The 12,963-nt window shown below is 45.1% G+C and overlaps 1 protein-coding gene across 1 annotated transcript in view; it reads right to left on the bottom strand.

Annotated features, from left to right (window-relative positions):
* The window catches only part of KREMEN1 (kringle containing transmembrane protein 1), a 44,580-nt gene that overhangs the window by 25,395 nt on the left and 6,222 nt on the right, over positions 1-12,963 (bottom strand). The window contains exons 2-3 of the mRNA XM_059713305.1: positions 6,165-6,327; positions 3,321-3,412 (exon numbers count right to left, since the gene is read on the bottom strand). Of these exons, the coding sequence (XP_059569288.1) occupies positions 3,321-3,412; positions 6,165-6,327 (255 nt within the window). The remainder of the gene's footprint in view (positions 1-3,320; positions 3,413-6,164; positions 6,328-12,963) is intronic.

The following is a 12,963-nucleotide window of genomic DNA, read 5'->3' as shown; positions in this document are numbered from 1 at the left end:
GATGCATCATTCATTTGTAGATTTTAAAGCCAGAGTAGACCACTGTGGTCACCGGGTGGAACTTCCTGCGTAGTGCAAGCTACAGAGATGCACCGAGTAACACACGAATCAAGCTCATATTGTCTGGTTGAGCAAGAACACATCTTATTATAAATGTAACTAGTCTGAATTTAAGGAGTATACATGATGGAGAATCTGTGGGGTGGGGTTCCTAGGTGGGTTGTGCCTGTGGTTAATTACTGTTACCATTGAAATGTTGCATCTTTATGTTTAAACTAAAATTGCCCAGCTTCAGCACCCAGAAAGCCCTGACAACAGTTGGATCTTCTGAGTGCTATGACTATGGCCCATTGTGCTGGTTGGTATTGTCTCGTCGCATCCATCCTGTTAGTTTGTATATCTCTGCTTTCTCTTATCTTGTACTCGGGCTGTCTGCAGTTTGGAGCAGGGACAGTCCTTTTGTTCTGCATTTGTACCTGGTACACTGGGCTTCAGAGCCAGCACCGAGGATCGTAGGTGCTACCATAATACTGCTACTACGACTTGTGGTCACTCTCCCTGGCCAATGCCATGCCCATGCTCAATCAGCTCTTGACTGCAGTTACAAAGTCCTTTTTAATCTCAAAGAATCATAAAATTGTAGGATCGGAAGGGGCTTTGGGGGACATCTAGTCTATCCCCCAGCACAGATGCAGGCTCCGCAATTTTATGTTCCTAAATACAGTCTCCCATATTTTCAGAGTGATCTACAGTTTTGTTCCTAGCTGTACCTGTTTTAAAATGCTTGTTGGCCAAATGAGGCTTCTTAACCCAGCAGTCCATATAGATTTACATGACTAACCTGTGTCCATCACTTTCAATACACCTCCAAATTGTGTGTCAGTTTGAATATATGATGTACACACAACAAGAATTGTTTGTTTCCATGAGTGTCGTGAGATTGTGATTAGAAAGTTTCATGTAACCCACACATTTTGGGCAGGATGGCATTTGGTGAACCTGACTCAGCTAACTTTGATGACTGGCTGAATTTCATATTCATCCACTCATCAAAGAGGACAAAAACATGTATTTAAGCTACTGCCGTGCCAACGCATATTGATTTAGATGCAGTTATTGTCTGTGTTCCTCCCTTTATGAGAAGGACGTGTACTTCATTGATGCTCATGTGTGGTGTTCTTGTCTGCCTTTAAAACCTTTTGAATGTGTTGAAAGGCCTGTCTAAGCCTCTGAGAGGACATACTGTCATATGGAGGTGGATGAGGGGGAGACAGACTTGGTATGAGCATTTACATCTACATTATATTGCTCCTTCTGTATGCTATATTTGTGAATACAGCATGTTATATATTTCTGTGTGACACGCTTGGTGCTAACCATTAATGCTAGCGTGGATTTGAAATAATATTGTGCATCATTGTCCAAGAAAGCAATAACAATAGATTCAAAATTAGCGTTATAGTGATCTAAAAATATCAGTATCCTATATAAGTCCTTCAGGCAATTACTCCAGCTTTCTGTTGTCTGCACTGCACCTGTGCTTAACTATGCTAAGTCGTCCTATTAGAGGTTTGTGTCTTCAGGCACTCAGTGCAGTTATGTAGAAGGCTGCTTATAACAAAGGCCCATTAACTCGCTAAAAAGTAAGCTATCTATCAATGAGACTTCCTGGAGTACATTACTTCTCCACCACAACACCCAGCTCCCTACCACACACTTTCCCAGCCTGCTCACAGTATTCCTGAGGGTTATCATCAGGCCTCCTGAACAGAGAAAAACTAGGGAAGAAAGACGTTTGTTCCCACCCCCCTGCTTTACAGAACTGCACCAACCATCAGGTTTGCATTAAGACTTGGAGGAGCTTGCAACATACAGTTTGTTCTAAATTGCTGCAATTCCTTTTTCTAGTATCTGGTTTCAATGCGATGCTTGAAGCAGCTGCTACTGGTCAAAAGGACATTTTGTAAATGCAAGTCTGGGATTATCTGTGCAAATAAGTGTCCAAATTTAAATCTTCTGTTTCCAACCACGGAGAAAATGACAGAGGCTGGTACTGAAAGGATTTCTTTGTGCAGAACAAATGGACTGGGGAGAATTTGTTTCCAACTTTGTTTTACTGGCGCCAAATCCAGAGAATTCACTAGCAACTGGGAACTTTAAAGAAAACTCAGATTCCCCCATTCTAAATTAAGAAAGAAATACTACAATTCAGTGGGTGATTTGGAGCTGGGATAACTCCTGGTATTTTGGGGAAGTGAAGAATAAAACTCACTACTGTCTATGCTTTGTGGTTCTGAACTATTTGTTCCTTGCTTAAAAAACAAGGCCAAACATTTTAATCCTGGTTAATGGAGGTTAGGCTCCCCAGTCCACAACAAGGAACCTGACAAGAAGTGGCTTGATGTAAAGGAAAATAGTTAAATTTGGCTGCCTGCCTTGCATGTACAGATTGCCGGTCCACACACACAGGATAGGTACTGGTGAATCACATTGTGCTCGCTCTGTTTTTACTCCAATTCACATTTGATGTGTGCAAGTAAAGGACTATGGGGGGATCCTGCAGGTGTTTTATTGTGATGTGTGCAAGTGATCTCACTGAAAGCCAGTGAGATCACTTGCCTGCAGGAATTAAAGCAAGAATGTAAGTGTGTACAGGATCGGACCTTCCACCCAAACTGACTGCAAACAATGAATACAGGCATCGATGGGTTTTATGTTCAGCACTTAGGCAGCTAGTTTTGAAGAGCTGATTCTTGAGAACCTAGCTTTTGGCGCACAAACCTGAACATTTGGACTGTTCTGCAGGCATTATGAGGGGGGAGCCCAGACCAGATCAGATCAATAGACCCCCCTATGTGCAGAAACCTAGTCAGTGAAGCGTTGAGTCCACTATCCTATCTTTGCAGGCGACTGTCACAATCCCTTTCACAAACTGATCAAACTGTCTTCAGTAACAGATGTGTGCTTTTTGTTTTGAACTTGAATGAAAAGTTTCGTATTTCTTTCTTATTGGCTTGTTAAATTTAATCAATAATAGAAATACTTCTGTATTTGTAGAAACATGCAGCACTTGACAAATACTGGGTGCATCTGTGTACTGTACTTTATGTGGAAAACATAATCCAAGAATGAGTGGGAGGGTGCAGTGAGTTTTCATGGAGCTCTGGAAACCAGAGCTCCAAAGCTTGCTTAGCTTACAATTAAAAATAAGATGGTTCATTTTCTCCTAGTTCCTGTTAGAAAACCACTACCCACTGTTGTATGACTGCCAATCTCTGCTCAAGAGTCAAGCAGGACTATGTTATTATGTGGTGGCTTACTTCTGCAGGATGGAATCTCGCAGTATTTCCAGTACACTCCGTCCTCATGCTCTGCAATGTAGCACCATGGGCTGACATCTCCATCAGGGTTCCTGTCAAAGGAAGGAGATGCAAAAAGATGTCAAACATTAATGTACTTGTGAGCCGCATGAAGACTCCCAAGTGTTGCATTAGATCTAAAGTTTCATCACCACTGTTACTTTAACTTGCATTGAGTGTTTCACCAGCTCTTATGACTGAGAAGAATGCAGAAGTGAGGCTACCACACCGTAAACCCTACTGCATTAGTGGTATCCTGTGACAAACGCTTGAATTAGATTGGCAGATCAGAAGAGGACTGCAGGTAGGGCATGTCTGCGTGGGAAACTTACCGTGCCAGTCAGTGGCGCCATCGAGCATGCTGCACAGCCCCACGTGAGCTGCCTCCCAGATTGGAAGCCCTGCAGCTACGTGCAGTGCTGCAAATGAACTAATTCACACTGCTGAATGAGCAAGTGCCAGTGCCATTTTGTCTGCCCCTGAAATACTTAGGCTGCCTTTGGTGCTCCATGAAGGTAGCTACACATCATCCAGGTTGGGAGGCTGGTCACGAAGAGCAGAGAGGTATGTCTGAGGGTGCCAGTGCTGGACATGGTCAAATTACTGTGCAGACATGGCTTTTGATGCTGAAATTCCTCATCCAGCCTCAGCACCGGGGCACAAATAATGGGAACGGTCCACACCCTTTCACTTTCAGTGCCAAACCACTGACCCCCACATGGTATCAGGCAGGGAAGTAAAGTTCCTCACTATTGTGGTCCTTATGCCTATGTTAGCTTAGATGACTTGCAGCTAATTCAGATGCAATTCCTAGGCATGGGGTTTTCTTCAAAAACAGTGTGAAGGTAAAAGGTAAGTCTAGGTTGGGGAGGTCCAGAGTCGGAACTGGAAAGAGTGCTGCTGGTCAAGGACAGGGCTGAGGACACATGGCTGGAAGAGCAGGGTCTGCTGATGGTCAGGACTGGAGACACCTGGGAAGAGGTGCTGGAGGAGCAGGGCTCAGGACTATGGGAAAGCAAAGGTTAATATTTGGTTGGGGCTAAGATATAGTGGAAGAAAGCAAGTGCGGTTCTGGGGGATGGAGGAGACCTGCCAGCAGAGCAGCCTACCCTGTGGGAACATGGTTACTCTCTTCAGTTTGGCAGCTACAGAAACACTGCTGGTGTACCTGTTATAGGGAAGTAAAATACTTTTAAGTGCATCTCCATAAATTGTGATAATAGGACTTCCTACATAAGCATCTTGAAATGCATGGGAATAATAGATGTGGCTAGCAGCTTTGGAAACTTTGTACTTGGCTCCTTGTAGTGGCTGCATGGAGACGAACAAGAAATGAGTCCTTCTGGTCTCCCAGTTCTGTTATGGCTGAGCTGAGGTTTTGCAGAGTGTTTGAGAGATTTCCACTTTCCTGAAGCCACTGTGCAATGAAATCTTTTTCTTTGTCTTAGTGGCTGCTTGTGTAAATGAATGGTTAGCATAGGACCTGACCACGTACATCCTGTTCTCTCATCAGGTATCTGAGGGTTTTGCGTGCTTTGCTCTATGCGTTGCAGGACAGCCATGTCTGAGGCAAAGGTGCCGGGGAAAGCTGTTAGTAGGGGCGCAGTGAGTATGGCCTATGAGGGCATCATCATTCAAGGTGTTTCTTTTCTCCTGTCACTGCAGCTTTTTCATTGGCCTCTCGCTGTTCACAGGTAGTTCTGAGGTCACCCAAGAGGTTCCCTCTTTGTGTATGTCGCAGAGACTGTCAAGGTCCTCCGCACTGGTCTTGTTGGGCTGAGGGCTGCAGGAAAGGTGTTGTGGGGGGGAGGCCATGTGGTTCCCTGCGGTATGCCACTCTGATTTGTGAGCTCGGAGATGCCTGTGTTAATGGGCTTCCAGCACGTTTTCGGGATGGAATATCCAGGTTTTACAGAGTGTCTGTCTCTCTCTCTCTTGGTATTTTCTTTTATTCCTGAGAGGGGCTGAGGTGATGTAAAATGAGTAACTGCATAATACAATCTAACATTACCATAATACACTGCACATCAATGGCAAGAGATCAGAGAACTTCAAAGGCGCTGCTGCCAGCACAGCCACAGGCAGATCCCCTTCCAGGTGTCCCTGCCAGGTGTTCCAGTCCTCTCTGTGTGTCACGAGGGCATGTTTCAGTGCCTGCCTGTGTGCTGGTCTGTCCCACCCTTCTCCGTTCCCATCTTCCCCTGATCCTTCTTTCCACGGAGTATCTCACCCCCTTCCTGTATGACCCACTCTTTGTCCAGACACTTCCCTATTCAACAGTGAATGTGACTGCAGTGGAACAAAGCCAAAGCAAGCAAAGGCACATTTTCAAACTACAATCTAGTAACAATTCTCATTCACTGAAAACAATTCTGTGACTATTCAGTGTTCCTAAGCACTAGGGACAATGGTCCTGGGCATGGGAGAGCCAGAGGTATAGGCAAGGATGAAAACCATGCAAATGTCCAAACTCCTTGCCTCCATGTACCCTCGCTACGTCCCTTTCCTGCTAACTTCTTCAAATGTCTTTTAGGAAGAACACCAGTCGTTATCTGTTGTGTCAGGTGGTAGATTGGTTTGGTGACGTGGGCTTTGTTAAGAACTGAGAAGAACCAAGTTCTAAAGCTGCCTGTGGCCTGAGTGAGGTTGAAGAGATGTAGTTGCTGGTGTAAAGATGTCTTTCTGATTGCCCCAGCTCTGACAGCCAAGGGACCCTCCAGCGTGTCCCATCCGCTTACTATTTTTGGTCAAGGGCTAATGAAACTTCAGGCTTAGAGGCCATCTTTGCAGTGGGATATTTCTTACCTGCAGTAATTGTGCTCCCCAAGCCCTCCTTCTCCATTGGGGTATTTCAGGGTATTGTAAGGGTGCTGGAAGGTCTCATTCCAAAAGAGACAAGGCTTCCCTGCATGTAGGGAGGTTTGGTTCTGCGTGCCCCGATAGTCCGCCCCATTGGCTGTATAGCATTCTAGAAAATGGAGAGAGAGAGTGTGTCACTTTTCTGCACAGGATCCCACTTTAATTTCATTTAAACATTTTCTTCCAGCAGTTCATGCTGTTAAAGACACTGTCCAAAATGTACATTTTTTGTCTTGAGTTAAACTTCTCTTGATTAGTTCTTGTATTACTGGCTTAGTTACTTTTATTAAATATTTTATACAACTTGTATTAGAGTGTTTTGGAGAGTAAGACATAAGAAGTAAGACTAAACCCACCAAATTTATTGATTGATTTATTTATTTTCAGTGCGTGTCAGCCCTTACTGCTAACACTGCAACGTGTTAAGGGCAAAATTAAATAAATCATTAGGGATCTCCTATTGATCAGTACACACTATGGAATTTTGATTGAATCTTCATAGTTTCCTAGTAGCTCGGGTCAGGAGGGACCTGAACAGATTATCTCGCCTGACCCCCTGCCACAGGCAGGAATGGATGCTGGGGTCACAAGACCCCAGACAGGTGATCGTCCAACCTCCTCTTGAATTTGCCCAAGGTAGGGGCGAGGACCACTTCCCTGGGAAGCTGGTTCCAGATTTTGGCCACACTACCTGTAAAATATTGCCTCCTGATCTCTAACCTAAACCTATTCTCCATCAGCTTATGACCATTGTTCCTCATCACCCCAGGCGGTGCTGGGGAGAAAAGGGCTCTGCCTATGTGCAGTTGATCTCCCCGATGAGCTTGTAGGCAGCCACCAGGTCCCCCTCAGCCTCCTCTTGCTGAGGCTGAACAGGTTCAGGTCCCTCCGTCTCTCCTCGTAGGGCCTGTCCTGCTGCCCTCTCACCAAGCGGGTGGCCTCCTCTGACCCCTCTCCAGACTGCCCACATCCCTCCTGAAGTGCGGCGCCCAGTACTGGACGCAGTACTCCACCTGCGGCCTGACCAAAGTCACATAGAGGGGGAGCATCACCTCTCTGGACCAGTTTGAGATGCACCTTGGGATGCATGACAAGGTCTGGCTGGCCTTGCTGGCTGCGGTCTGGTATTGGCGGCTCATGTTCATCTTGGAGTCAATAATGACTCCGAGATCCCTTTCCACCTCTGTGCTTTCAAGAGGGGAACTCCCCAGCCTGTATGTGTGCTGTGGACTCCTTCTCCCCAGGTGCAGCACCCTGCATTTGTCTACGTTGAACCCCATCCTATTCTCGTCTGCCCACTTTTGTGGTCTGTCTGAATCTAGTTGCAGCCTCTCTCTCCCTTCAAGCGTGTCCACCTCGCCTCACATCTTAGTGTCGTCAGCAAACTTGGACAGCGTGCTTTCCACCCCCTCGCCCAAGTCGCTGATGAAGATGTTAAACAGTGCGGGCCCAGGGACCGAGCCCTGGGGGAGCCCACTGCTCACATCTCGCCAGGTTGAGTACAACCCGTCCACCACTACTCTCTGCATGCGCCCCATCAGCCAACTTTTTACCCATCCAACTGTGCAGGCATCAATGCCAAAGTCACTTAATTTATTGATGAGGATGGGCTGAGAGACAGTGTCAAAGGCCTTCTTAAAGTCTAGAAAGACTACGTCCACGGCAACGCCGTCATCCAAGGATTTAGTTACTTGGTCATAAAAAGCAATCAGGTTGGTCTGGCAGGACCTGCCTTTGATGAACCCATGCTGATTGCCCCTGAGCATGATCTCCCGTGCCGGCCCCCACAGATGTGCTCCTGGATGATCCTCTCCAAGATCTTCCTGAGCACAGAGGTGAGGCTTATGGGCCTATAGTTACTTGGGTCCTCTTTCCTCCCTTTCTTAAAAATGGGGACCACATTAGCTAGTTTCCAATGCCCCGGCACCTGGCCAGATGACTACAAATGCTCATGCAGCTGGGCCAAGGGCTCCCCTCAACACCCTTGGGTAGAGGGCATCTGGACCTGCAGATTTAAAAAGTCTAGCGCCTCCAGATGATCCCTAACTACCTCTGTGCTGACCCAGGGCCTGTCAGAGCTATCCCTGAGATTGTCCCTGCCTCTTGACTAAGCTCATGCATTTGATTGCTCATACACGTGAGCATGGAGGATTCTCTGGAGCCAGGAGAAGCATCAAGGAGCGTGCTAGCAGCTAGACGGGTAATGGAAGAGAGATGGGACAAGCAGCAGAGTGTGGGATGGACAGCTGAAGGCAGCTGAGCCAGGTTCCCATCAAATGCTGGTATCATCTCAAGAATCCTTTCAGGCAGCTTTGTTGCCTAAACAGTAGTTCAAATGCAGGTCTGGCAAATTTCTACCAACTGATTAAGAAACAGATTCTGCTGGGAGAATGTCTGTGTCCAGCTGGTGTTTGCATGGTGCTGGGGCAGACTGAATCCTTTCACACAGGGGCCACTACCTGCTTCCTGGCAACCCCTGGTCCACCTCCAAAGCTCCCGACTCATCTGTCTGCCTCAGCCATGCAATGTACTTGCACTTGGCCTTGGTTTTTACCTTGCCGTTATTCAGTCAATCAGATGTTAATGAACAGCAGGGATCGGTGATGGCCTTACACCCAAGGCGTCCATTTCATTACAAAGCATCCGGATTGAATGAGCGCTCACATGCCGATATAATGGTAACAGAGGCTGGTAGTGCAATTCTCTTCTTCTAGCTCTATCTGTTGTTCTCGAGGTACAGTCATTATTAGTATTGCACCCCCAAAATCAAAATGCTAATGAATAAATAGAGTAACTCATAACATTTCCCATCTAGTTATATACTTCAAAAATCCATGACGTTGAGCTCATCTTTAAATACATAATAACCACACCTAGCACATCCATAATAAGGAATGCCCTTTCAATACTTGAGCCATTATTTTTCTTTCCCATTCCTTATGTGAGCTAACGTTTATGCCTCTTCAAATTGCCACTGGACCTTGCAGAAAGGTTCGCACTGAGTGGTCTGCACCCACCCCAGTTCTTTTCTTTAGTGCTTACAGTGTATTAAAATGCAGTCGGGCATACCAAAAGCTCACATATTTCCAACTGTTGCATGTTATCTGAGTCGAACGCTTCAGTCTTCTCAAAGCTTCTCTTCGTTTTATTTGGCTGCCTTAGGGTTTGGTTTCTTTTCAGTGAACAGACAGGAACATCCTGAACTGAGTCTTGATGCACCATACTATTAACTTCTGTCCATTCTGAAAATGGATCCTTTTTTCTTAACTGTTGTTTCCTATTTCTTAGCTGATTTCTAGAAAATGCCAGTGAACCACTCAGTGAAGTGATCTAATACCTTCTTAAGAGGAACTTTTTATTAATATGCTAATAGGGTATCCCTTATGCTTAGGCTTGGCAGAATTCCATTTTTATTTTTTAATAATATTGACATGTATAATATTGATTGTTTATTTTAGTCATTTATTTTTATTTTTATCAATTTAAATGTCAGGATTGCACAAAATTAGGTGTGGGGGGCAGACTATGTATTAATGAGAAACATAACTACTGTAGGATGACAGCCAGCTGAGCAGCAGAGCTGCCATGAGTCCCAGCTCCACTCATCTGTAGCTCCCTGGTTCGGTTTGTCACTGCTTCTTCCTTTCGTCCCAGTCCCCTGGGGTTTCTGGGAGTTGCAGTCCAAACTCCTGCTCTCCCTATTGTCACAGACTCCATCAGCCACCATTTTTCTGACATCCCCTTTCTATAAATTTTGCTTATTAATGCTGGAAATGTGTTTTCCTCGGTCTGTGAGTGCGAGGGGAAATCACCATTTACCAATACAAATGGAATCCGGCCCGGCCTGCGTATGCTTTACGAGGATCATGGGAAAGTAGGGCTAGAAGGGACTCCACAAGGTCACGTAGGCAGGCTCATCCCTGACGAAGCCAGCCCAGACAAATGTCTGTCCAACATAGTCTTTCAAACGTCCAAGGATGGAGATTTCACAGTTCCTCTAGGCAGCCTGTTCCAATGCTTGACCACCCTCAGTCGGAAAGTTCCTCCTCCTCTCCAACCGAAATATCTCCTGCTGAAGTTCGAGACCATTGCTCCTAGACCTCTCCCCTAAAGTCACAGAGCAAAGCCTTTTTCTATCTTCTCTATAATCACCCTTCAGGTTTTTTGAAGGCTGCAATCAAATCTCCCCATAGTCTTCTCTTCTCCAGACTAAACGACCCTAGTTCTTTCAGTCTTGCCTCATAAGTCTAGCGTCCCAGGCCCCTCGTAATTTTTGTTGCTGTGTGCTGGACTCTATCCAAACTGTCCACATCCTTCCTGAAGCGTGGGCCCCAAAACTAGACCCAGTTCTCCAGGTGAGGCCTCACCAGTGCTGGTTGAGTTATAGACCATTTTTCGAGTCTGTCCAGGCCATTCTGGATCCTAGCTCTACTCTCTGGAGTGTCTGCAGCTCCAATCAATTTGGTGTCCTCCATAAGGCATTGGTCTTCTCTGCATCATCCACAACTAGATTGCCTTCTCCGTTCCATAAGAGGTGTATGGTTTCTCTGACCCGCCTCTTACTTTTGACATGCCTGTAGAATCCTTTTGTATTGCCTTGTATATCCCTTGCCAGCTGCATCTCAAGTTGTGCCTTGGCCTTCCTAATTTTCTCCCTGCATGTCCATGTAATGCTCTTATACTCTTCACTAGTTCCATGACCAAGTTACTACTTTTTACAGGATTCCTTTTTGAGTTTCAACTCATTGAAGAGATTGATGTCTAAATAGGCTGGTCTCCTGTTACACGTCCTTGTTCTTTCATCACATTGGTATAGCTTGCTCTTGTACCCTTAAACAGATTTCCTTAAAGTACAGCCAGCTCTCCTGGGCTCCTTTTTGCCTCTGACTTTCCTCCTGGGGTTCCTGCCCCCCAGCTCCCTGAGCCTGCTAACGTCTGATTTTTCTGAAGTCCGGTGTCCTTATCCTGGTGCTCACCTTGCTTCCTCCCTTTAGGAGCTTGAACTCCATCATTTCATGGTCACTGTCACTCAAGTTGCTTTCCACCTGCACATTCTTGATCAATGCCTCCCTGTTTGTCAGCAGTAAGTCAAGAAGCGCTGCCCCCCTAGTTGGCATTTCCACCTGTGCCAAAAAGTTATCCCTAACACGCTTCAAGAATTTGCTGGACTGCTTGTGCGCTGCTGCGTTTCCATTCCAGCGGATGTCCTGATAATTAAAGGTGACATAAGAAATCTAGTAGACTAGAGAAGTACAACTTTCCTTTATAGGCAGACAAGGTTCTTTGGGTAAACCTGATATCTTTTATTAGACCAACTCAAATAGTTGGAAAAACTTATGCTAATTTGGCTCTAATGAGTAATTAGCCCAGGTAACCAGGTAAGTAAGTGTTTTATAATTCTGTCTTTAGCATGTAAATCAAAAACACTATTTCCTGAAGTGAGACTCATTGGTCTGTAAGTTCCAGCATCGCTGTGTTCTTGAAAACAAAGTCTTAGGGCAGAATAGCACAATAATCTGCTGACAGACTTTAGGTATTTTTAACCGTGTAGGTGTGGGAGTCCTAAAAGTCTTCAAAGCTTATGGGTTAGTTCTGTTTTAAAGCAAGGTTTGTAGACCTCTAAACATATACCATTTGCAGTTTGATTGGCAAACTTAACTTTTTAACTTTTAATCTTCATGGCTGACATAAGTAATGAAAAATATACTTGGACATTCGGGGTCTTTGAAAAGGTTTGATTTGGGGGGAGTACAGTTTTAGAAATGGGCAAAAGTTTTGTCTCCCCAGATAGGTTTGCACAGTGCCAACTAAAGCCACTACAAAGGAAAACAATTTCCTACTGATATCTAGAAAGCGTGTGACAAATGCTTCCTCTTGGCACGTGCTATTTTTTCATTACAAAATCCCATCAGCTCTGCACTTTTTCAGGCTACTTGAATACTTCAACAAAGCAGGTGAACCATGTACATTTACCTAAAATGCAAATCTGGTTTTCCATCATTCAAACAAGCCGCAAAGGTTTGCATAATCAAATGAAGCAGAGATTTGAAGGCCATCAAAATGTTGCCTTTTCTTTCAAATCCTCCTGTCGCTTTTCAATTAAATCCAAGCCCTTTTTTCTTGTAGTTTTAGGGATGCGGGGTAGGGAGGACATGTGGAAGGATATGAAATATGTTTGCACAATAAAGAGAGACCAAAAACAGAGTAAATTTAAGCTGGATAAGATAACAGAGAAGAAAGTTGAATAAAGCTGACTGTCAGGAGTGATATGCACACCCAGGAAAGATATGTGCTGCAACTTAGGTCCCCCCCCCCCCTTTTTTTTTTTTTTAACCAGAAGATATATCAGCTAAAGACTGTTCAGAAATGTGAGGAATGCTACACTAATAACCCTACCTGAATGTAATCTGACACACAGATTAAACAAATGGTAACATCAGCCCAACCTGGAATTGTGAAGAGTGCCACATGTTTTAACTCGTATTAGTAGCTGCCTTTCGCCTTAACATATTTTCATCTCATCTGTGCTAGTGCTCTTCAGGCTTTGAGCTCCCTTACAGTAGTATCTGCAGGCCATCCCATTACCAGGGGAGGAAGTCAGGGCTGTCATCATCTCCCCCAGCTAATGTATCTTTGCCAAAATAGCATGTAACCCGTCTCTTTGATTGCTTTTTCTGGTTTTGGGGTAATTTGCAGTTTAGGTCATTGTCAAGTTCCTTGAGTTTCCATTAAGAGCAAGATACTG

Source organism: Alligator mississippiensis, chromosome 10, assembly GCF_030867095.1.
Source record: "Alligator mississippiensis isolate rAllMis1 chromosome 10, rAllMis1, whole genome shotgun sequence".
Lineage (NCBI taxonomy): Eukaryota > Metazoa > Chordata > Crocodylia > Alligatoridae > Alligator > Alligator mississippiensis.
This window is presented reverse-complemented; position numbering and strand designations above follow the sequence as displayed.